We start from the raw sequence: 26,321 nt of genomic DNA, 5'->3' as shown, positions 1-26,321 counted from the left end.
AAATTGGACTCAAATAAAAGCTATGCTTTAGTTTATTCTGAAATTTTTATTTTCCTGCAAAAAAGAGAGCCTGCACAGTCCTTCATGCAACATTTCTTGAACAACTTCTTAGGTTTGTGTATGTAGAATGCCCTCTAACATTTGTCCAGCTGTTTGAGTTGAAAAATGGAATCATAGTGTGCAGACCCTGCTCTACTTAATAAACAACATAAGTAGTTGCTTAGCACAACCAGAAAACCTCTAATAATTACTGGCCTATGATCATAACTGAGGGGAACTGAGTGGTTGGTTATACATTTCATCATGGTTATATCCCAAATCCACACTGCATACTACAAAATGTCCAACAGTCCACCACAGCACACATGAAGTGCTATTATACATGTACTCTTATAAGCATCTCGAGTAGGGATGTGCACGGTTCACCCAGTTCATACCATTCATACAAATCACCATTCAGGTGTTCGTTATGCCATATGTCCACAAAAGAAAAACTGAAAAAGAAAAGTCATGTCTTACAATATTTTAATGCAGAGACCAGCACTGGTGTACAACTGGGAGATTGGAATTTAAAAAAGTCACAAGAGTGGGTGGTTTTTAATTCTCTTGAGGGCTGAAGCAAGTGGTCAAATATGAAGCTTACTGTAAAACAAGACTGCATTAATAAACATTATTATTATACATACAGGACACTTTTTTGATGGAATAAAAACATGTATTCTATTCCCTTCTATGGGGTTTCATTGATAGCATGCAATATTGTTAGCATATCACTTATCCTACGTGTATTATGTCACTCTACCCAATGGAGAAAGAGCATTGAATATGGTTTACGATACTGCATGGTTGGCAAGACAAGATGACATCACATGTCGTAGCTGATGTGAATATTCAGTGAGAAAGTATTCTTATTCTGCCTCGCATGTGCAGAAGCATTTCTTTGTTCACTGGTGGCGCTCGCAGTAAACTGTCACAGTGAATTGAAAATCCCATAAGATACGTATTACACGTAAACTTCTGTGCTAGCGAACGACTGTGACAATTTGTAAACAAACATGGCTGCCAGGTTTGTTCCATCAAATGTGTATGTATATTAATAACAATATTGGCTGGCTTTTTTCCATGGTATATCAGATATATTTCATTCAGCTAGCATGATATTGAACTCGTTTTCGACTCGTACAATGTCATACTAGCTTAATGGAATATTTCTGATATACCACTCAACACCAGCCAACATTATTTAAATATTTCTGTTTTTATTATATTTCACTGTATTATGTCTGTCAAACATAAATGTGCACCACCACCGGTGGGAAGAGCTTTTAATTGCAATGGACAAAGTATACTTGATTGACAAATGCTTGAAGATGAATTCCTCTTTCCTTAACCCACAAGTTAATCCACTATCTGTTTATTAACTCTTGCAGATATGCAAGTATTAATGACAAAATGAGTAAAATATTAAGGCCTAGTGTAACTAAATATCAAGACAATTCCCCAAAATTATAAACTGAGCCTTACTTCTTCATTAAGTCCAGACATATTTCACTGCAATAATTCTGGATGAAGTAATAGATACAATATGGCTCATGTTAGGATTTTTCCATAAAAATACAAGATGTGAATTGTAGAGCATTCAGGAAAAAGGTTTGAAGTGTTCCACCTGTGTACAATTCTCACTAAGGCCCTGTCCACATGGCAATGGATTCAGGTGAATCTGATAAAATTGTTTATCGTTTCGGCCTGGCGTCCACACGGCACCGGCGTTTTGGGTGCCCCAAAATGAAATCTTTTGAGAACGGGTTCCAGAGTGAAAAAATCTGGCAACGGCGCCGTTGCGAAGTCGTCTGGATGAGTAGAACGGATTTGTTTACAATGATGTCACAACCACATGACTGTCAGTGCTTCACGCCGGGTAGAAGTGTAACGAACTCGATGCGAGTTGTCAACAAATCCTATAACTTGGTTCATGAAACGTGCTTACAAAATATTTTCACTGTGAATATTTATTGTGTAATGGTGCAAAGTGAGAGAGAGAGAGAGAGAGAGAGAGAGAGAGAGAGAGAGTGAGTGATAGAATAGCTCTTAGGGCAGAGTCTTTAGTCCAAACACTCCGGAAGCAGTACCAAACCGCGCGCCGCCCGTGCGCTTTCCAAAAACAAAAACAATCCCGCCAGCAAACATATGAAAAAAAAAGGAGCGATCTCACGTCTTCAGATGTTGGTTTAAGTCCAACAATACATTCCTCAAAAAGGGCGTAGAAGAACAAAGTAATCCATCAACGTGTAGCATTCAATTTATTCTGGACCATTAAAGAATTCTGGAGGATCTCAGAATGTTGGCGTACCGGCTTCCATCTACCCCCGTTCATTCCTCTCTCTCTCCATCTACCCCCATTCATTCCTCTTTCCGCGTCTCCATTCAAAAAACGAGCACATGATTTAAAGGGACTATAACCATAGGACAGGGAGTGAGAAGGTGTGCGCGTGTGACAGTGACAGGGAAGAACCTAGGCTCATGCTCGCCCTGAATTTCTCTTAAAGTGAAGGCAGAAGAACGTTCAGCGCCTGGCCAAGCTTTCTATGTATTAATTTACATAGATGTTTTAATATGAAATATAAATAAGTGTCTTAGACAATAGATACTATTTTACGCTACTGACTAATAATCAAAACTTTATGTGGTTGATGCTACAGAAGAAGGGGTTTATGCGCATGCGTCTACTTCTATTGTTCTGGTGTCTCCGATGGGACCGTCTTACAGCGCACGTAGAGGTGTGGCATGTGTATTGCATCGTTTTCAGCAAGCGTTGCGTTGCCATATGAACCTGATATTTTACTGATCCGTTGCCCATGTGGATGCAATATTTAAAAAAAAAAATCTCGTTGCCGTTGTCGTGTGGATGTAGCCTAAGAAACCCTTAACATGATTCCTAGGTTCCATCCACATAACTGCAGAAAGAAATAGAGGTGGATGACTATTACTGGAGGATTTCATCGTGTATACAGACATAAACTTGGAGGATCAACAGTCAGATGCCTCGCTGCAGGCCCCAGCTCTCAGCTCCTCAGAGAGCATCTGCATTATTAACGAGGCCAGTGATAACCACAGATGTTTCCACGTCTGTCCTCTATTTCAGCATTATTTGAAAGCAGCACCTTCTGTTCTTCTTAAATCACCTTTCTCAAATCAGCAACCATTGATTTCCACACACTTGCCCCAAAAACCCAATAAATTATTTATTATCGATGTTATGTGTTATCTGATTTTTTTTATTATTATTACTATTTTTTGAGAACAGCACAGATAGAGGACAAGATATATTTGTAATGAATAAATTCATAGTTCACATGCACCAAAGCCGCTCTCAGAGCAAAACAAAATACTATTACCATAAGAAGCATGATGTCAAAAGAGCCTAGAAATACAATATGGCAGCATTTGTTATCCATTTTGAGGCACTGTGCATTTTTTTCCCGTGTAAATGCAGGTAATACGGCCCTCAGAGGAAGCATCCAGTCACATGTATTGTCTATAAGGAGCTGTGCTTTATTAAAGTAAACAGCCCCTTACTCGTCTCTCTTTCTTCTTATAATGATGCCAGGCAACTGTAGGAAATGTACAAATTATGTGAGAGGAGGCCTGAATTGCCTACAGTGCTTGAGAGTTTTCAGCTTGTTGCAATAGAACAAGTTAAATTTCAGTGGATTAGGAATTAAAGGTAAGATGCCCAAACACAGCCAACATTCTGCAGGACAAAATTCAGCACATGATACAATTGTTATTATCCTAAGCAATATCTTCAAAAAAGTGAAAAGTTGCAGTGATTATTTTAAATTCACATTACAAGAGGATGATGAATTAAGCCCGTTTAAGGATTAATCAGAGCCGGACGTAAAGGAGCAGTTTTTGAAGACACGTTATTAAGTTGTAATGAAGTCTCTTGAAGTGGTATGTCAAGCAGTTCCAAGCTGAGGCCTTTTCCACCAGCGTCATGGGGGGCTGCCAAAGAGAAAAGCCCTCCGAGAGCTAATCATGTCAGGCAAAATGAGGTTTAACTGCAGAGCCACAACTCTGCTACAAACCCTCTGCCGCAGCCTCTCTGCTATTCTGCTGTTAATGATATCGGAGTTGTGCCTGATTTGCAAGCATTTGGTGGTGATTTATGATGTCTGATAACAAAACTGCATCAGTCAGGATGTTTGAGTACACGTTGGCCTCTCTGAGGAGAAGGACTGGGCCCTGACACCACACTGAGGAACACTGGCATAGCGTGTAAGTTAATCTCTCCCCTTGACCTCTATTTCTTCTTTGGCGGTCTTCTTATTTTTCTCACCATCATTGTGTGGCTATCAGGAAGCATGGCTGAGGCCACAGTGTAACCCCACCCAAAGCTGCTTCTTTCAGCATGGATTATTTGACATGGCCACTGAGGCACAGTCTCTTTTTCTTATTTATATATAACAGGATTGATACTTGGGGGGGTGAACATCTGACCTGAAACTTCCCAGTCTATTATGGGAAAGACAGCCAAACTGTCAGTCATGTCACAGAATTTTCAGTTTTCTGGACTGCAAGTCTATGTAATTGTGTGTATATATCAGAGCTCCCAATGAGTGCAAAATGTGTTAGTAAATAGTCCCACATTATTTTTTTTTGAAAAGCAAGTTAATAATAAGTGCTGGATAAAACCCCATCTATCTTATGTAAATAAAGATACAAATTTTGTTCTCTGGTGGTCAAGTGTTTAAGAGATACGTTGCCTTGCACTTACGATTGGGTTCCTTACATTGGTACATGCTCATCGTTCATACGTATGGACGGATGCTGTACAGTCGCAAAAGCCATCAAAAATCAGGTTGATGCATTACCATATCCTCTTAAGTATGAAGCTTCACTCTATGCACTTTTTCATGTGGGGAGCTCCGCTATAAATCTCAGAAGACCAAATAATATTATGTGCTTTTTATGGAAATGGTGAGGTATAATGCTAGCTGATTTTATTGCTATTTTCAAGCTTGTTAATCCAATCACAGTTTATTATGACCTACCCTTAAACAGAGCATTGTTAAACAAAAAAGCTAGCTAGCTTGGTAATTTACTTAACTAATGTAAATATTTTCAGTAACACAGCAGTGTAAGGTGTAACTTGGCTAGTTAACTACAAGGTAAAAATGTTCTGTCACTGAGACGTCTTGTTTTTTTTTTTAGAAAACTGCCATAAATTCTAACCAGTCCCATCTAACAACTGCTAAATGTTGACATGATTGACAAATGGTTCTGTAGAACCAGTATTTGAAAATTTCTACAAATATGTCTCATTTCTACTATTACACTACTCAAGCCTACAGTGGTAACAAAATGGTGGTATCAGTCAACCATTTCCTTTAAAAAAAAAAGCATTAGATCCTATAATAAGCATTGGTTTGGCTTCTGTGAGAACCTAAAGTAATAAACACACAGGTCTAATCATAAAAACACACACATACCGTACCATATGCTTCTAGCAGCATAGAATATCATAAAAGACACTTTCAAATAATTTTTCATTCACTGTGCTTTGAAATTGACATATCTTAATCCAATTAAAACTTTCCCAGTCTTGTAGCCTCCCAGGCTGTTAAGGTATTGCACTAAACCGGCTCACTCTAATGTATCTCTTAAACTGCAGGGTCGCAGGCAAGCTGGAGCCTATCCCAGCTGACTACGGGCGAAAGGCGGGGTACACCCTGGACAAGTCGCCAGGTCATCACAGGGCCGACAAACTTGCATATCAATCATTATAATTAATAAGTGATCTTCAGTGGTGTCCATACCATGAATAATGATATTTTGAATTGATTTCCTTCCTATTTAAACTTATTTCATCATGTTGGTCTGTTTTTTACCCATAACGTTCAACAGTCCACAGTAGGAATTACTCCTAATCTCTATGTAAAGAGAGTGATGCAGCAGTGTTTTAGTCATTTAATCTGTGCAGCTCTCTCACCTCTTTATCTGTATATTCTATGTAAACTGATCAGCTTCCAAAGCTTCAACTGTCATGTTAATAAAGGGGTTCCTAAACTTTGTGGACAATGGCCAGTCTCTGTGACCCCAAGTGTTGAATTTAGGACTCCTGTAACATCTGAACATTGTATTACCTTCAACAACTTTGTTGGAGGAGGTTATGTTTTCTTTTGTCTCCATGTGTTTATTTGTTTGACTGTTCCCAGTGTAACTCAAAATGTAGTGAACAGATTTTGAAGAAATTTTGAGGAAATGTCATAGGCCAAGAAACAATTGATTTAGATTTTGATGCAAATCCAGATACACTGCAACCTCATTATAATGAATTTTTATGACAGACTTTCACATATAATGAATTAAGTCCGTGTCCCCCTGCCTTTACTGACAATGAGTTGGAATCTTTAAAAAAAAAAAATCACTGAGCCATGCACTCCTTTTCCCACCAGAGACAAACAATAAGTCACCAGGTCATCACAGGGCTGACACATAGACACAGACAACCATTCACACTCACATTCACACCTATGGTGAATCTGGTGACTTGTCCAGGGTTTACCCCGCCTTTCGCCCATAGTCAGCTGGGATAGGCTCCAGCTTGCCTGCGACCGTGTAGAACAGGATAAAGCGGCTAGAGATAATGAGATGAGACAAACAATAAGCAATCAAGTTAACACCATAAAACAAAGACTTAACTAACCCAGCTTAGGTGTCAATTACTGACAGTTATCTAGAACGGTGATCAAATGATCAATAAGGACGAAATGAGTGCTGATATCGCTAAACGTAACACCTAGTTAAAGCATACTGAAAGCATTTTTATACCCCCGCCAAGCTACACGGCATGACATAAATGACATCATCAGTGATTTGCAGCACATGAATTAACTTAATGGTAAAGGTTTAGAAAAAAAAAAAGAACTCTACCAATTCTACCATGAAGAGTCATGAAATATCCAACCAGAATTCTGCCAGAGGCTTGTTCATGGTCAACAAAAATGTTTGGTCAAGGTGAATCTTGCGAAGAGACATTTTACCCAAATATTAGGTGTGCTGTATGTAAATTTTGACCCTGTATGTATACTTTTGACCCTGTGTTGATTTCAGAAAACCCAAAGAAAATTGTGCACTGAATTTTAGTTGTTTTTTGTACAATCATTCTGCTACAGAAAAAGAACAGTCCAGAGAAATCATTGAAAGCCCAAATATTGCCATGACATTCATATCCAAGATGGCATTCATGTCACTGTATGTAAACTTCTGACCACAACTGTATATTTACTCTGTGAGGCAGTACCCACAAAAATAAAGCGTAAACCAAAAATGAACAATTTAAAAATCACAGAAGTAAAATATACCAAGTGTCTGTACTTTATATTATTCTACTCTTATCTCTTACAGTTTCCGAAACTGAAACCTCCGAACTGAGGCTGATATACACACACTGTCGCCATGATCGATATTCTTATTTTCCGGAAAAAGGCCCGGTGCTAGAGCTCAGTGGTCTCAATATTCTTTTCGACAACTTCCTGTAACAACTCAGAAGTGTATCACATCTACATCACACACGGGACCCACTGGCCAAAGAATGTGAGGAAAGGGGGACAAGCTGGAGTATATTTTAAAATAGGAACTCACTTTCCCTTGGTAATAAGCATAAACAGGTCTGAAAGCGATGTCTTTAGTCTAGTCCATTTATTTCGAATAGTGAGCCGAATTGTATACACTCACCAGCCATTTTAATAGGAACACCTGCATGCGCATGCGCAGTGCACGATTGTTACACTCATTCTTACATTCTTATGACAGGATGACATACCGGTAGTGGCTACAGCCTCTATGAGGCAGTAGCCACAAAAACTTTATACAAAACGTCTGACAAAATCATTTACGCTTAGAATGTAAACAAATCGGCGCAATGACTAGCAATTTGTGAAAAATGTGATAATAATTCTTGAAAAAAAGATATGTGAAAAATGTGATAATAATTCTTGAAAAAAAGATACTATGTCTTGCCATCAAATACTTTTATTCCATATTTTGTTGCTTTTTTGTATTTTGGGGGGCTTTCTTCTTCTTCAGGGTTTTTTGGCAGTTGGCAAACCAACTTAAAGGTGCATTACACCTCCACTGACTGGGCAGGATGGAACAGGTGATATGGGGGGGACTATATTCTTTTAGCTATATCTGCTTCTTTTTAATACTTGATAATTTTGGGGGCTTTGTTTTCAAGTAGAGTTTTTATTTCGTCATTGGTTGGTTCAGCAACATGCTCTGCCATTTTGTTTTTCTCTTTTGTTTCGTGACTGCTCATATCCAGTGAATGTGGATAGAATAAATGTATATATACATGCACCTTTGTGTAATTTTGGGATAGCTGCTGAGAGATGTAAATTATCCCTCTCATAGATAGGTTAGCTAAAGCCAGGTCATTTCATGGGGTATGTGTCCTTGCTTTAAATATTATCAAAGCTAATAACATGTTAAATGACAGGGTGTGAGGATGTACTGTGGCAGGAATGCGCTTGTAGCTATATGGTATACTGGCTGTATTTATCTCAACCATTACATCATTTACTGATATGAATGTATTTTCAGCACTTACCTAATTAATCTCAAGGACTAAAAACCAGAGGAAAGTTCCATGAGAACCACAAGAGGTTTTTAAAATTCAAACACTAACTGGCTAATGGTAGAACTTAATAATGGATGAGAATAGTATGTAGAAGTAGTTTGTTTAGTATAGGTAAATGGAGGAGGAAATGTTTATTGCAGATTTGTAATGCTGAGTACAGCATGTCAGAATAGTGAGAAAAACTAAAATAGGTGTATTTGTATCTGACTCCCAGTAACAAAATCCGTTTGGATTGTTGGAGCGATATTCTAAATATTACATCACAAAATAACTAAATAAAACAAAGTAGGAGATTGTGAGTTAATTGAAGGTTGTGGGTTTCTCTCACAGCCCTATTTGTATAAGCCCAAATCAGAAAAAGTTGGGAAGGTATGGAAAATGCAAATAAAAAAAGAAAGCAGTGATTTCTAAATGTACTTTGCAGACAATACAGTATGTACCCAAGATGTTTCATGTTTTGTCTGATTACAAATCATGATTACAATCACCTGTTGACATCACCTGTTTCAAATCACATAATTGTTTAATTGTTTTACCTCATTACTAGTCCTAAATTGCCCCCTTCACAACTTTTTTGGAACGTGTTGCAGGCCTGAAATTTTAACAAATTAAATGAAGTTGACCAGACAAAACATGAAATATCTTGGATTCATACTATGTACTCACTGACTGAGTTGAAGGGCCGGACGGGAAAATATTTGGCTCAAGGTCATGCCGTACGGACTGAGTGCAGTGAGGTCTGTACAAATGATCAAGAGCCAAATATTTTCCTGTCTGGCCTGACCTAACTCAGTCAATAAGCATTTTGTCATATGACCTTTTTTAACCAACATACACAAATACTTTGAAAAATACACAACTGAGCACAGTGAAAATTAATTTTCATCTCATCTCATTATCTCTAGCCGCTTTATCCTGTTCTGCAGAGTCGCAGGCAAGCTGGAGCCTATCCCAGCTGACTACAGGTGAAAGGCGGGGTACACCCTGGACAAGTCGCCAGGTCATCACAAGGCTGACACATAGACACAGACAACCATTCATACTCACACCTACGGTCAATTTAGAGTCACCAGTTAACCTAACCTGCATGTCTTTGGACTGTGGGGGAAACCGGAGCACTCGGAGGAAACCCACACGGACACGGGGAGAACATGCAAACTCCACACAGAAAGGCCCTCGCCGGCCACAGGGCTCGAACCCGGACCTTCTTGCTATGAGGCGACAGCGCTAACCACTACACCACCGTGCCGCCCCTAAAGTGAATTTTATTATCCAGAATATTTATCAGACACAGACCTAATTGAACAAGCAAAAATTGTCAAAGAAAATGGAAAAAGGTAATTTCAAGTGAAGAAATTCACTTGTTTATACAAGAACAAGAAAACACTGTAAAAAAAAAAATAATAAAAAAAACAACTAAGTATGACAGGAACATTTTCAAAAGATTTGTTGCTGAAGTTAAGGAGGAAAGAGTCATAACAGTCATCCCCTCTAAGGAGCTAGACAGCTTGCTATGTACGTAGTTTCTATATACAAGCAAAGAAAAAAGGAAATTTAGACTACAAACCTGACACTTTGTCTTCCTTTTTGTGAAGTATTCAACTCTACCTTGACAACAACAACAGTAAGATAAACAAAATGAAAATGGCTGAAGTGAGGGAAAAGGATCCAGGGCCGCATACGACTTTTTCCGGACTGGATTCAAAAATCTGTATCTGCCCAGTCATATGGCTTTTCCCAATGGTTTAATTAAGAGCACGCGAACAGGTCCATATGGGTCATATGATAATGCCTGTAATGAAATACAAGTCAAAGTAAATTTAGAAATCACTGATTTTTGTTATTATTTGCATTTTTCCATACTGTCCAAACTTTTTTTCTGATTTGGGGTTGTATTTAATGCATTTCAGGCTGAACTTTTCCTCTAAGGTTGTGTTCCCTCTAAGTTTCCAGCAAATGGAATCAGAAGGGTTTTTTTTTCTTGGAGAAAGGCTGAAAAACTGGGACACCGCTGATTATTTCCAGCTCTGGTCTGCACTCAGCATTAGAGCATTAAGAGTTCTTAAAGAGTGTGGAGTGTTCCGGGTGGGAGACTGAGTACGGGTTTATGCAGTTCTTTAGATCTAAAGCCTTTAAACAGGTGGAAGCAGCCAGTAGCTCTTCGGAAACTGAGCAAGAGTAAAAATGCTCCAGTTTTCTAAAGTGCCAAATGGTGCAATGTCAATTGCAGGGGACAGATCCAGCCTTGTGCCATATGCTCTGCATAAAGAAGTGATGCACAAACGACGACAGCTGGTCACTTGAAAACGGAAATTTTCATTGTATTTCTCAAAGACTATAGATCTGTCTAATTCAATTATCAGTGTGCATGCACAATGCACTGTGGTACTACTTGTGAGAACACACACACACACACACACACACACACACAGAGTTCTTCATATTTACCAAAGCAGTAGCAGGTAGCATTGTCCTCATTGAAAGCTCTGCTTCTGCAAATGGCATGCAAAGCTTTCTGGGTGAAAAACAGCCTGGCAGAGTTGCTACTTGAATGCTGTGTCACACTACAGTGCCATTTGACTGTCTATCAATTGCTGCTACAGCCAATTTAGTGGCCCTGAACCTCTTACACTAACAGGAGTGACCATAGAATATCAAAAATGTGTACAGAGTCAGAAGGCTGAGAAGGGCTTTTGGAATGAGTGAATTGCAATGCTTTTCTTTTTTCTTTTTTGCTTTCAGGTTCCTCAGAGTTTGGTGTTTTATTCAGACTATAGTGGCACAAACTACAGTGAGGGCTGAACTATTTTGAACATCAGAGGGTACAGTCCAGTCTGATGAGTCCAGATTATTCCAGGGTGAAATAAATATTTGTGAAACACCTTCTCACTCATGCACATTCAGTAGGTGCTGTATCCTGCTCAGGGCCACGGTGGATCCGGAGTCTATCCTGCAACCACTGGCAATGGGGCAGGAATACCCCCTGGATGTGATGTCAGTCAATCACAATATTTGTGAAATATTTCATTACACACATATCAGCGTACATTTTTCAATGTTATATGGCTAAATAAATAAACTAGCTCTGATAAACCAATGTATAGTAGTAGTATAGCATAATCACTTTATCAAGGCATGTACTGATACTAGACATGGAATGATATACAACAATAAATCACAGTACAAATTTATAATAATTCAAATTGATGAAATTAACAAAAAAAAAAGAAGTGAACCGTGATTATCAAGCTGCGTAATCTCTTAGTTTTTCCGACCTGTAATTGTGCTGTTTAGACAGCAGAGGGCACAATAATGTGCAACAATGAAAGAATGCACGTGACATCACCCTGGGCGGAAGTAACGCAGCTCTAATGCTGCAAAAACACAAAAACAGACCTGAAATGAGAAAGAGCTGCTCTGCAATTGACAGTAAAAACAGATTTAACAAGAAATCAGAGCTATCTTTTGACAGACTGCTGAAAGCTAAAGAAAAGATAAGCAAATGCAGGTAGTAGAAATGTTCATAAATGTTTATTATGAAAAGGCCTATTCATTATTGACTTTTTTATTTTTACTAAATATAATGTTTTAGTTAATAGGCTATTTATTTTACTCCAACCTTTAAAAAGTTATTTATTTTTTTTATTTAATCAATTACTAGAATTAAATAGTGTTTAAGTTGATAAAGAATAGGAAAATAAATGTTGCTTTTTTTTTTAATATTGTGGGGAAATCGAATCATGACCTGAATGGAATCATAAACTGGATGAATCATATGCCTACATGCTACTGACCCAGGGGCATCTGGTATAAGTGGGCAATCAGAGTTAAGCCTCACTGTCTTTCAAATATAAAAAGGCATCAATTTATGGGTTAATTTTTACCATCTATATTAGAAAATTTGCTATTAAAAATGCTGTTTTGGACTGTCATGGAACCAAACGCAACAGCACAATCAGTGTTCATAAAATAGTATGAAGACATAAGGCTGACTACTTTCTACTTCAGACTGTAGATTTATGGAGTCGATCAGTGACAGTTATGTCAGGTGATTACACACACTGAAATGCCACCTACGTTTGATTTTCATTTGGGTTGATATTTTTCAGTCTGACTCATCGAGAAGGCATACGTGAAATATAGTTTGGAACTAGGCTAAGTACACATTATGCAGTAAAAGTACAATTTACACAAAATTAGAAAACAGAACTGTTGGTATACTGTTTTCTAATTTGAACAAAAGGGTTGCAACTTTTCTCCTTAGCATGTTTGGTATTCAGGGGGAACAATGAATGCATGATCCCAATAGATTATTACAGACTTGAAAAAAACTTTTTAAAAAATTCAATCATGACTGCAGCTGTCTATCTTAGTGTGTGTGTGTGTGTGTGTGTGTGTGTAAAATAGTTTGCCCCATATCATTCTAATTATGGCATCGGTGAGACCAAGTGATACAATATATTGCTCAGCACTAATAGTTTCATTATTTAGCTTTTGAAAGATTTTAGATTTAAAATAGACAGATGTTGATTTTGACAGATTTGAGATTCTCACATCTAATATCACAACCATCCATCACTGTACTGACCCCTGATCTCAGTTTGGCCCTTGGGCTTTATCCTGATGGTTCCAACACTGTCAACCAACACTACAACTTCGTTCTTTCATTTGTCTTTCTTTGTGACACATCAACAATGGGTTCTCGTTTCAGACTACAGAATTCCACCTCAATTTATCTAGAAGGTTTTCCTGATTCAAAGAAGCAAATTGTAAGACGTGAAACAAAGATGGAAGAAAAAGCAGCACCTGATAAATGTCATTCCAGAAAAGCCATCAAGTTCATACAGCAGCTGAGTCTTCAGCAGGCACAAACACATCCTCACATCTCATTTCTTACATTAAGACGCTGAAAGAAATGTCAGGCCAGATAACAGCCATCTCCGCTCAGCCCCTGACATTAAAGGACAGCGAGTGTGCAGACATGTGCGGTGTGTATATTGCTTTTGCAGAGGATTGATTCAGAAAAGCTCAGTCTTGGCTGCTTATGTTGCTGGTACATGTCCTTTTGGTAATAATGGGCAAATTAAAAGTGGCATGGGTTGCCCGGGAGTTTAATAAAGCAGACAGATATGAAAATGATAAACCGTAATAATGGTGGGTTTACTGGATAGCACAAGACAGCAAGGTGCAAAAGTCTACGATTTTCAAGATTTTATTTTTGATTTAATACTGGGGGAGCTAGTATAACTTGTTTATTTAACATCTACAGTATATTTAATGTAAAAAAAAAGTAGATATACCCTCCCATATATCTCATCTCATCTCATTATCTCTAGCCGCTTTATCCTGTTCTACAGGGTCGCAGGCAAGCTGGAGCCTATCCCAGCTGACTACAGGCGAAAGGTGGGGTACACCCTGGATAAGTTGCCAGGTCATCACAGGGCTGACACATAGACACAGACAACCATTCACACTCACATTCACACCTATGGTCAATTTAGAGTCACCAGTTAACCTAACCTGCATGTCTTTGGACTGTGGGGGAAACCGGAGCACCCGGAGGAAACCCACGCGGACACGGGGAGAACATGCAAACTCCGCACAGAAAGGCCCTTGCCGGCCACGGGGCTCGAACCCGGACCTTCTTGCTGTGAGGCAGCAGCGCTAACCACTACACCACCGTACCACCCCCTCCCATATATCCTCACGTATAATTTTCTGTAATAACTGTGTACGAGTATGATAATGAATTTCTGTGAAGATTCTGTCTGTGAAGATTCTCAATCATCCAGGTTATAGTAAACTGTGGGTGGTAGAAATGGGCAACTGGACTTGCTTGAAGATTCTTGAAAACGTTTCACCTCTCGTCCAAAAGGCTTCCTCAGTTCTGTCTGACTAATAGGGAGTATCAGACATTTATCCTCTCCTGGATCAGAATCAGAATTCTGATGACCAGCTCATCTAAAGTGTCATTGAGGCATCATGTTGGTGTGGGTCACTGGAGGCTGGGTGTGAACGGCGAGTCATTAGGGTGATTAAAGGATTGCCCGTTAAGGTGATCAATGGCAATCTGACTCTCTCTGTCCTCCTGTGAGTCACCGAAAACAGCTGGTCCTGGCGTACACCCAGCCATCTGGGAAGAGTGTCCAAGACCGCCTTGTAGATGGTTGACAAATGATGTCTTAGACCCCCACCTCTGTTCAGTGATGGCCGTTCCAGGTTGACAAAAATGGCTTCTTTAACTCCTCGCTCATACCAACGATCCTCTCTGGCTAAAATGCGTACGTTACAATCCTGAAATGAGTGTCCTTTGTTGTTAAGATGAATGTAGACAGCCGAGTCCTGGCCTGAGGAGCTGGCTCTCCTGTGTTGGGCCAAGCGCCTGTATAGCGGTTGTTTTGTCTCCCCAATATACGAATCCGTGCAATCCTCACTGCACTGAATTGCATACACTACGTTGTCCTGTTTGTGTCTGGGTATTCTGTCCTTAGGGTGGACCAGTTTCTGCTTCAGGGTGTTACTGGGTCTGAAATGTACCGGAATGTTGTGTTTGTAGAAGATCCTCCTGAGTTTCTCAGATAGACCAGAAATGTAGGGAATGACAATGTTCTTGCGTTTGTTCCTGTTATCATCCTTGTCATAATGAATTTCGTGATAAGAGCTCTCTTTTTCTCTCTCTCACTCACACACACACACACACACACACACACACACATCATGCTTTATATCTGACCTCCAATTTGAGACATCAGTATAGTATCTCTGTCGTGATACTAAGACTTCAAATGCATTCTTGCCTTCTTGGAGTCAAAAAAAAAAAAAAAAAACTGACTGACTGAATATGCCCATGCCAGCTTAACAGCTAAACTTTTATGAGAAACAGAAATGGAAAAGTATTGATAAGAACATTAATTGGCTCCTAGGGCAAGGGGCCAATGTGAAATTAGTGTAAAAAGGTTTCTTATTGGATCAGGGAGTAGGTAAGCAAATAGTTTTGAAGTGTCAGAAAGCTGATATTGATTGTTCCAGAGGGGAAGTAAGAAAAAATATAACTGTGAAGAAGATTGAAGTTTCAGGGTTTCATATTTTCATGTTCCCATTTCAATTAAAGTCAGTGATTCGTCTATTTTCAACCACCCTAAATTGTGCGGTTTTGAAAATAAAGCTGGCAAGAACATTGCAAACACTATGGGCTTTTAACAGATAGTCAAAGATGAAATTTCTTGCATTGCTGAAATTATGTTCCTGAAGCAAAGCAAAAAAAAAACAAAACACCACAACAACAACATTTCTAGAATCCTATATATTTCAGGGTGGCATGAAGTCTCATTTCAACAGAACTGGTACATGCCTCAATGGCTATGCTGGAGAGTCAACATCTCATCAATAATTCAGTAAAAAGCACACGATCAATATCAGCTATTAGCAAAGTCAACCTCTACATTTTGCTGCAGTTTGTGATATTTGAAACAATCAGACCAAGTACAGAAAGAGAGAACAATGCTAGAAGAGTTAGCTGGTGAAAATGAGAAGGAACTCTTACCTCTAGCAGAGTGATGTTTCCATATAATACTGGGTTCAGGTCGTCCAATTGCCAGACACATGAGACTGATATTACTACCCTCGTTTACCGTTATGTCTGTTGAAATGTTCACAATCCTGGCTGGAACTGTAACACATAATAGAAATAAAAATGTTTTAAAAAATAAAGGAAACAAACTAAACAAACAAATAAATGATTCTTCAGTTCAAAAATTTCCAAATTTACAGAAACCTAGCCGCAATGGAATCCTGCAATGTTGTCCCAAAAATACATCAGTAATTCTTGTTTTATTATTTTACTTTTTTTCATATGTGCAAAATCTCTAAATCAGCTTCATTCTTTTCTGGTACTACAGGGAGCCAGCAAAGACAGTTTGAGTCCACATGAGCAATATGCACACTGAGCAAGTCCTGTGGGATGCGTTCTTAAAAGCCATTCTCCACAGAGGCAGAACCTAGTGTACTCAAAAGCCAGAGTGATGGAACACAGAAACTACCATCCAAAAGTTCCACCAGTCTGTAGCCAGAGAATTCTAGGACCAACCCCAGGGACAGACTTCTCCCAGTTAACAACCAAGAATTTCTATCTCACAACCAAAAATTTTTCAGGAGTACTGGGTGTGTATTTGCTTGATTTAGTTGTGCAGCAGCTCATCAATATTATAAGATGGCACTGAATCACATTAGAAGAATGACCTCATTGTGCTACTTTATAATTTGGGAATAATAATATATATTATTAATATTAATATCATCTCATTATCTCTAGCCGCTTTATCCTGTTCTACAGGGTCGCAGGCAAGCTGGAGCCTATCCCAGCTGACTACGGGCGAAAGGCGGGGTACACCCTGGACAAGTCGCCAGATCATCACAGGGCCAACACATAGACACAGACAACCATTCACACTCACACCTATGGTCAATTTAGAGTCACCAGGTAACCTAACCTGCATGTCTTTGGACTGTGGGGGAAACCGGAGCACCCGGAGGAAACCCACGCGGACACAGGGAGAACATGCAAACTCCGCACAGAAAGGCCCTCGCCGGCCACGGGGCTCGAACCTGGACCTTCTTGCTGTGAGGTGACAGCGCTAACCACTACATCACCGTGCTGCCATAAATAAATCAACTACCATTAATATAACGTGTTTCATGCATATAAAATGTGTCTAGGGGTAAAAAATAAGCATGCTCAGTACGCTGTTACAGAAATTGTAAATGTATATAATAAAAAGTAGTATTAAATGATAAAGCAAAAAGGAGGGCTTTTTATTTAAGGAGTGCTGACAGCCAGATGATTTATTTGTATTAGCCAGCATTTCACGCGAATCCACAACAGGACTGATGCCACCAACTGGGTGAAGCATGTCTGAACCTTGTCTCTGTGTAGCTCTGACTCCAGCAGAGAAATGATTCAGCCCTACTTTTTCTACTGCTTGACTGACGTGATCCGATATCGCTGTAGGGAATGCTGTTTACATAACTTAGACTGCAAATGCAATGATGACAGCTTGCCTGTCTCTCCCATCTCCTCCTTTTCAGTCAGCCAACCGGGCAGCTAGAAACCTGGAAAGATATCATTTAGCTGCTGCACTCTCATGCTGGAGTCTGTTATCTAGGTTTGTTGCAAAAGTAAATATTAAAACTACTAAATCTGCACACAGTTGTGTTGAGAAAACTCTGGGCTAGATGAACGTATGATAGAAGTGCAATGCAGGACACAACTTGATGCAGCTGCAAAATGTGCTTGCATTTGTAACGTGTAATAATGTGTCAACACATGAGTTTTTATTAAAGAGTAAACAGTGAGGAGAGTATTAGTACTGCTGTTATCCCATTAGGTTCAGTTGTGGTGGTTTTTAAAATACCGGAAGCTCAGCTGTACTTCAGAAAGAGACAGTGGGTGTTTTTTTTTTCTCGTCTCGTCTTCATCTGCTTATCCGGGTTGTGGAGGCAGCAGTCTGAGCATGGAAGCCCAAACTTCACTTTCCCCAGACACCTCGGCCAGCTCCTCGGGAAGAATACCGAGGCATTCCCAGGCCAGCCAAGAGACATAGTCCCTCCAGCGTGTCCTGGGTCTTCCCCAGGGCCTCCTCCCGGGGGGACATGCCTGGAACACTTCCCCAGGGAGGCGTCCAGGAGGCATCCGAAAGAGATGCCCGAGCCACCTCAGCTGATTCCTCTCGATGTGGAGGAGCAGCGGCTCTATTCCGAGCTCCTCCCGAGTGACTGTGCTTCTCACCCCATCTCTAAGGCAGTGCCCAGCCACCCTGCGAAGGAAACTCCTTTTGGCCGCTTGTATCCGCGATCTTGTTCTTTCGGTCATTACCCAAAGCTCATGACCATAGGTGAGAGTCAGAACGTAGATCGACCAGTAAATCGAGAGCTTCGCCTTTTGGCTCAGCTCCTTCTTCACCACGACGGACCGGTAAAGCGACCGCATCACTGCGGAGGCTGCACCAATCCGCCTGTCGATCTCACGCTCTATCCTTTCCTCACTCGTGAACAAGATCCCGAAATACTTAAACTCCTCCACTTGAGGCAGGACTTCTCCACCAACCTGGAGAGGGCAAGCCACCCTTTTCCGGTTGAGAACCATGGCCTCGGACTTGGACGTGCCGATTCTCATCCCAGCCGCTTCACACTCGACTGCAAACTGCCCCAGTGCATGCTGAAGGTCCTGGTTTGAAGAAGCCAACAGGACAACATCATCTGCAAAAAGCAGAGATGAAATCCTGTGGTTCCCAAACAGGATTCCTTCCGGCCCCTGGCTGTGCCTAGAAATTCTGTCCATAAAAATTATGAACAGGACCGGTGAAAAAGGGCAGCCCTGCCGGAGTCCAACATGCACTGGGAACAGGTCTGACTTACTGCCGGCAATGCGAACCAGACTCCTGCTCAGTTCATACAGGGACCAGACAGCCCTTAGCAAAGAGCCCCGAACCCCATACTCCCGAAGCACCCCCCACAGAATACCACGAGGGACACGGTTGAATGTCTTCTCCAGATCCACAAAGCACATGTGGACTGGTTGGGCAAACTCCCATGAACCCTCGAGCACTCTATGAAGGGTATAGAGCTGGTCCAGTGTTCCGCAACCAGGACAAAAACCGCATTGTTCCTCCTGGATCCGAGGTTCGACTATTGGCCAAATTCTCCTCTCCAGTACCCTGGAGTAAACCTTCCTGGGGAGGCTGAGAAGTGTGATTCCCCTATAATTGGAACACACTCTCCAGTCCCCTTTCTTAAAAAGAGGGACCACCACCCCAGTCTGCCACTCCAGAGGCACTGTCCCTGACCGCCACGCGATGTTGCAGAGGCGTGTCAGCCAAGACAGCCCCACAACATCCAGAGACTTCTTGTTTTTTTTTTTTCCATACAGAAATATTTCATGATATTCACAACAATTGTAGCCACTGTCCTAGATGAGACCAAGGAGGAAGATAAAAAAAGTTTCCTTTTCTTTTCCTCTGTATCAAGAGAGCTGAAAGGACCTGGTTTTGCTCCCTGACTTCTGAATAAAATTGATCTTGGCTGTTGTTCTTCCCTTCTGTTTAATTCTCAGTCTCTCCTCATAAGTAAGAGCATCAAATGACCAAAATCTATCCAAAATTAGGTCGACAAAATGCTGCTAGCTAAGCTAGTTAGATTTCAGTAAAGAAAGTGAACAACAAGCTACTGTATATAGACCTATAACTTAACAACACATTTTCAAAGTGAGCAAACTTAAATGTATACTTCCAATTTATTTACAATATTTACAAAAATAAAGATAAAATTACATGCTTGTTGTGGATTAGCTGGCCTAGTGGGTAGTGTGTCTGCCTTGCGATCAGGAGATCGCGAGTTCTACTCACAGTCGGGTCCTACCAAAAACCATCATAAAAATGGTACCTACTGCCATCTGGCAAGGCATGCTACAATACAGATGTGAGTGGGGAGTCAAACTCTCACGGTTATCAGAGGACAAGCCACCCACTGTAAACCTAGCTGTATAAGTGAGAGGCCGAGGGCTATAAAAGCAGAGATCGGCGCTGCCCAGTGCACTTTAAAGGGCCTGGTTAGTACTGGCATGGGAGACTGCCTGGGAAGACCAGGTCCTGGCATGGGAGGGACTTTGACTTTTGTGGATTAGGCTATTCAACTGATCACTATTGTAAGCAGATTATGAGTCTGACTGGCATTAATATGTTTAAGTCTGCAATGCTGTCAGTCATATTCATTATTGTTTCAATACCTGGCAGTTGGTTATGAGAGAGAGGTATCCCAATAATTGCATGGAGAAGCTATACATCCAGTTAGGACAAAAATGCATTTACAAAGAGTGTACTGTCGAAAAAATCTTGATAATTGTTTTCCTAAGCAGAAACCTGGGAAGGACCCAAAATGACATATTGAAAGCCTGTTGTCCAATGAATATTAATCTCTCTACTCCATTAAAATACAGTGTACCTGAATCTGCCATAGGAGCCCATTGAAGCTGTATGGCAAATGGAGTTTTATGGGTGCCTACAGGCTTCTATGGACATTTTAACACAGACTGAACTGTCCATGGAAAACAGTTAATGTTAACTGAATTTAGTAATTCTTTAGTAATTAACAGTGAATATTAAAAGCTTTGGCCCAGGTGGGGTGTTGAACATGACTTGGCGCAAGTTAAAGTGTTTATTAAAGGGCTTACAAACAGATCCAAATCTATGGTTGGAGTGGATGGAGGAGAGTGTCAGGAGTGATTGGTGGCAGAAGGTTGCCAGCAAGAGTGAAAGGGAAAGTGTACAAGACAGTAGTAAGACCAGCTATGTTGTATGGTTTGGAGACAGTGACACTGACAAAAAGACAGGAGGCTGAACTGGAGGTAGAGGAGTTGAAAATGCTCACATTTTTATTAGGAGTGACAAAGTTGGACAAGATTAGAAACGAGAACATTACAGGGACAGCGCATGTAGGACGGCTTGGAGACAAAGTGAGAGAGGTGAGATTGAGATGGTTTGGGCACGTACAGAGGAGAGACCTAGAGAATATTGGGAAAAGAATGCTGGAGATGGAGTTGCCAGGTAGAAGGAAAAGAGGAAGACCAAAGATGAGATTGATGGATGTGGTGAAGGACATGAGGATGGTTGGTGTGACCAAAAAATAAATAAATAAATACAGAGGACAGGAGGAAATGGAGGGACATTATTGACCAATGTCTGGCTGGAGTCTTATATTGCTCCTGTGGAGGATGGCCCCATATGGACAGTTGAAAGTCACACTTGGAAGATGGCTCTGGACACGTACAGTAATTGTCATCAAGTACACCTCTTTCCTCTAATTTACACTGTGATAACTGTCTAACTCTGAAATCAGATAAGAAAGCTCTGTGGTCCAAAATTAAAAGGCTGGAATGTAAAGTAAAAGAAAAGGAAACACAAATACAAGTCAATAACTCAATAACTGTTTGAGCAGGTACATATACAGGTTTTATTTATTTATTTGTGCTATTTTTTTTATTTCCATTATTTAATCTGACTTCAAATCCATTGCCTTCCTAAGAATGTAATGGATCTGGTATGCCTAAAACAGCACTCAATATTCCCTACTATAGGCACCTAAAATAAAATTATTAAAATTATAAAATAATATAGTTATTATTATGACACTTGTGTACCATCCCCTTTTAGCTTTCATCATCTTTTTCAAACGAATTAGTATCAAGAACGCATGCCATTGCAGAGAATATCATACAGTCCGTGTGGATACAAAAGAAGGCAGTAGTGCATATGATGTCATGCTGCTGACCTATAAATCCAAGTTGCACTTGTAAGATGGCTCTGGACACTTACAGTAATGCTTTTATGGCTGAGGACTACAGTTAACTTGCTAACTTTAGGACTGCAGTTGTCATGAACAGTTTTGGACTCAAGTTTCCATCAATAAACAGTTTATAACTTCAACAAAACAGACTTCATGTTAAAACTATAATGAATTTCCTGGTTTCACAGTTGTACTTTGTGACTCTATAGGACACTCTTATAGAAGCAAGTTATTTATAATCACGCTATCTGTTATCACCCAAAATGAGGATGGGTTCCGTTTTGAGTCTGGTTCCTCTCAAGGTTTATTCCTCGTGTCGTCTGAGGGAGTTTTTCCTTGCCACCGTCACCACAGGCTTGCTCATTGGGGATAGATTAGGGATAAAATTAGCTCATGTTTAAAGCCTTTAATTTTCTGTAAAGCTGCTTTGCGACAATGTCTATTGTTAAAAGCACTATACATATAAACTTGACTTGACTTGACATTATCCGCTGTGGTCACCCCTAACGGGAACAGCCAAAAGAAGAAGAAGAAGAAGAAGAAACAGCTCAAAATCATGAGGCAGAAATGAGTTTGAGGAACAGGCAATGGTCAGGCAATCTAAAAACAGCTTAAACTAGACAAGACAAAGAGAGAGAGGGAAAAAAACAAGGAAAACAAAAACAGGATCAAAACCAGAGAAGACTAACAAAAAATACAAGGCTTGGTAACCAATGGTATGGAACTCAGACCATATACTTTGCAAAGAACAACAGAAACACAAGGGCTTAGATAAACTAATCAAGGAGAAAACTGAAACATGTGAAACGCGTGGTGATAAAAATGAACAACTGTGTGTTATAGCGCTGCTAGTTGCAAGGCATGAATAACACTGCACTGTTCTGTGCGAGGGGAAATATGTGAGATATTTGTGACATGATTACAGCTTATGACAATTTTTTCTTATTATGGATGATTTATAGACCTCCATAAATGCTTATAATAAAAGGCTCAGAATCTGAGACAATGGTATTCCAAGCAAAGTAACATTACCATTTAAACCGTGGATAAAAGCAGCTTTAGTATAGTGAGAGATATTAGGTAAGCCAAGTTTGCTAGCTACTGTAGTTCAGGCTTGCTTTTTTTTTAAATAATTACTTTATTTATTTATTTATTTATTTATTTATTCCCCCCCCCCCAAAAAAAAAAAAAAAAAAACATAGGCTAATACTTCTAGCGTTCAGGTGATTTTTTTAGGCTTGTTGTGCCACCCCAAATGGCATATTTGGCACAATGCCATTGTCCTATCCTTGGCCAATTTAAAGTGATCCCATACAGCTGAGGTCTTTGGCATTTTGTCTTCCATTTAACAGCCAAAGTGAACTGAAGCATGACAAAGGAAAAAAAATCCCAAAACTGAAAACCTACCCAACAAATGAATATCCGAATAAAAGAATATTCAGGTCCAACCCTAGTAGCCCCTTCAGACCCTGCATCCACTGGAATGGACATGACATGACATGACAATGGAGAGGTTCCATATATGCCAGAAGAATTTGAGTTCACAGCTGAGGTTAAGGTAGAAGACAGTGTAGTGACAGACGTGCATGAGGATCTGACTGTTACCAGGAAGGAAGAGATTAAATTACATTATAGGCCATTCACTACCATCCTGGATCTCCTTCATTTCAAAATGAATGTGGCCAAATGTCTTTGGGCGTGAAATGTAGAAGGTCCAGCATGTCTCCTGAGCCAGTTCACATCCATCAGCCCAAACAAGCTCAGGATATAAGGCCACTATCTGAAGTACAGTTTGACATGGTGGATCACATGCCGAATTATGATGACAAGAAAGAAGCTACCAGATGAAAGAGGCTCTACTGTATAGAGAAAAAAAAACATATGCCTTTTGTGACAAATGCAACATTCATCTGTTCTTTATACCAAACAGAAATTGTTTCAAAGCAGCTCATCGAAAATGAGTTAATGAATGACAACACACACACACACACACACACACACACACACTTTTCAAAATATGTAGTTCATATCTGATCATTTAATGACATGAGTACTAAAATAATATGGCAATTTGTTCAGAAGATTTCTTGATATTTTATGTTCATTTAGTCATGGTGTCTGTTATAATGGACATGAAAAAAAAGAATAAAAACATGAGTTGGCAAAAAATAAATATTCAGACTTCATTTCTACATTGAAGAAAAGTAAAAAAAAATCAGCTGTGTTTTTTTTTTTTTTCTCAGTAGAAAAACAATCAGATCTGAAGGCAATAGTGAGATATTTGATATTTAGACTTGGAAAAATACTGAATTTCATCAAGAGTTAAGAATAATATAGACACAATTCTGAACATATAATCACTGCATTTTAATGAACTTTTAGGTGAGACTGTGCTTTCTACGTAACCTTAAAGCAATCGCCTGAGATTAGATTCAGGTGTCACATAATAAGAAACTGCTATATACAGAGTAAAGTATTTTGCAATTAAAGCTGTGCTCTTTTTTTTCAATTAGCAATGTCACAATGGTCCTGTTTAATGTGTTCACTTTCTGTGGTAGATAAGGAAATCAATTTGCACATCCTTGGCATATGTGCTATGATCCGGGTTGCCAGATCTGTGTGATCAAAGTACCCCAGTTGAAAAAATAATATAAAAAGACAGCCTAATTTCCCTAAGTAATTCATTCACCAAAGTTCAAAAAATCATCATATTATTCCACATTTTGTCATGAATTAAAAAAACAAACAAGAAAAAAAAAAACACCTAAGAGAATCATTAATAATAAAAATGTGCTGGCAGATCAAAATTTGTGGGAAAACCACACACCTGGAAACACTGCACACACTGAGGCAATTTTCTCCATAAAAATTCACCCCCACCTCCTCCCTCATATGCATTATATATAAAGGAAAAGGGCATGTTGTGTGTTGTAGCATGCACAGGGCTTAAATTTATCATTTATACTTGTATGTCTGTTTCACACATAACACACAATGTTTTTCAAGAGAATGTGGCCTAATTATGCCTGAAAATGGGAAAAAAGAGCTGATTGTATCACCAAAATCCAAAAACTGTTGTTCTTGTTTTTTAAATTATTATTCTTTTATTCATATTGCACTGTCTAGTAGTTTAAAGGCGCTGACTGCAAAGTCATCTGAAATTTTCAGTTTTCATTTTTTTTCAATTGTGCATGGCATTTTCCTAAGAATGATATCATGCGGATGAGATGTGATCATTTTGATGTGCTGAGGGTCACTTTTCTCCATTTTGGGACTATTTTCCTACCTCTTGAGTTAAACAGTATGACCCTACTGAAACAGCTGAATGCATGGAGCTTTAACTAATTTGCATAACTATGGAACTCAATTTAAGGTGCAATATTGTTGTTTTCCAGGCATTTTTATGCCATTCCTGAGTGATTGCTACACTGAAATACATCCACATCTCTAAGCCATGGCCTATTTTTTGATGAGACCACCCTCTAATTAATATTCATGAGTTGGCCAAACCCCTTTTTTATTACTATTCATCAACTGATATATGTACAGTATGTCCGTAAACATGGACATGAGTCTGATGCACAATATCAGGAAGAAGAGAAGCCAAACAAGAAGATTCAGAGTGGTGAGTATTACTCACTGTAACCTCTAGCCTATGTATTTTGTAAGACTCAACAGTAGTGTAGTTCCCAAGGAAAAATTAGCATTAGCACTGGGTCACTATCTATATAAGTAGACATCGGTGAAATCAGTCAGTGCGTTTACATGCACATCCAAATCGAGCTACTGTCGGTAATCGAGCTAAGGGTCCCAGCAGGGGTGCCAGAGAAATCCAATCCTACATGCACACAAGGAAATCGAGCTATTGTGTGAGGTACATTGTGCACCCGAGCCACAGGTGGCGCTACACGCCCCATCGTGTTGGTACACTTCCGGTTGTCGTCATGAAGAAGAGCTATTCAAGAGTATAAACAAAGTTATCAGTTCCGTGTTCACAAGAAGAACGACGACGAGGACAGCAACATCGAGAGATGTTCCTCCTGACCTCTTCTGCTGCTCACTACTACTACTGTTGTCATGCCGACCGAGGCTATTGTGTTTCCCGCTTGTGGTCTCGTCACTCGTCACTTCCGGAAGGGGCAGTGCTGAAGTAAGTAGCTCGACTACATAGCTCAATAGGGTTTACATGCACTAAGTAGCTCGGCTACAATCGCATAATCTAGGTCGCGTAGCTCGATTACGAGAAATCCAGTTCGGTTGGATTTCAGCCGAGCTAAGGTGTTTCCATGGCATTTAGAACTTCGATTTCAGTTGAGCTATGGCAGAAATTCGATTTTCTCTA

The 26,321-nt window shown here is 39.8% G+C and overlaps 1 protein-coding gene across 1 annotated transcript in view; it reads right to left on the bottom strand.

Annotated features, from left to right (window-relative positions):
• opcml (opioid binding protein/cell adhesion molecule-like) overlaps positions 1 to 26,321 on the bottom strand; it is a 354,049-nt gene that overhangs the window by 126,040 nt on the left and 201,688 nt on the right. Inside the window, exon 3 of the mRNA XM_060908985.1 lies at positions 16,188 to 16,313. Within this exon, the coding sequence (XP_060764968.1) occupies positions 16,188 to 16,313 (126 nt within the window). The remainder of the gene's footprint in view (positions 1 to 16,187; positions 16,314 to 26,321) is intronic.

The sequence above is a fragment of the Neoarius graeffei genome, chromosome 25 (genome assembly GCF_027579695.1).
Source record: "Neoarius graeffei isolate fNeoGra1 chromosome 25, fNeoGra1.pri, whole genome shotgun sequence".
Taxonomy (NCBI): Eukaryota; Metazoa; Chordata; class Actinopteri; order Siluriformes; family Ariidae; genus Neoarius; species Neoarius graeffei.
Note: the sequence above shows the minus strand (reverse complement) of the source record. Positions and strands in the feature narration are given on the sequence as shown.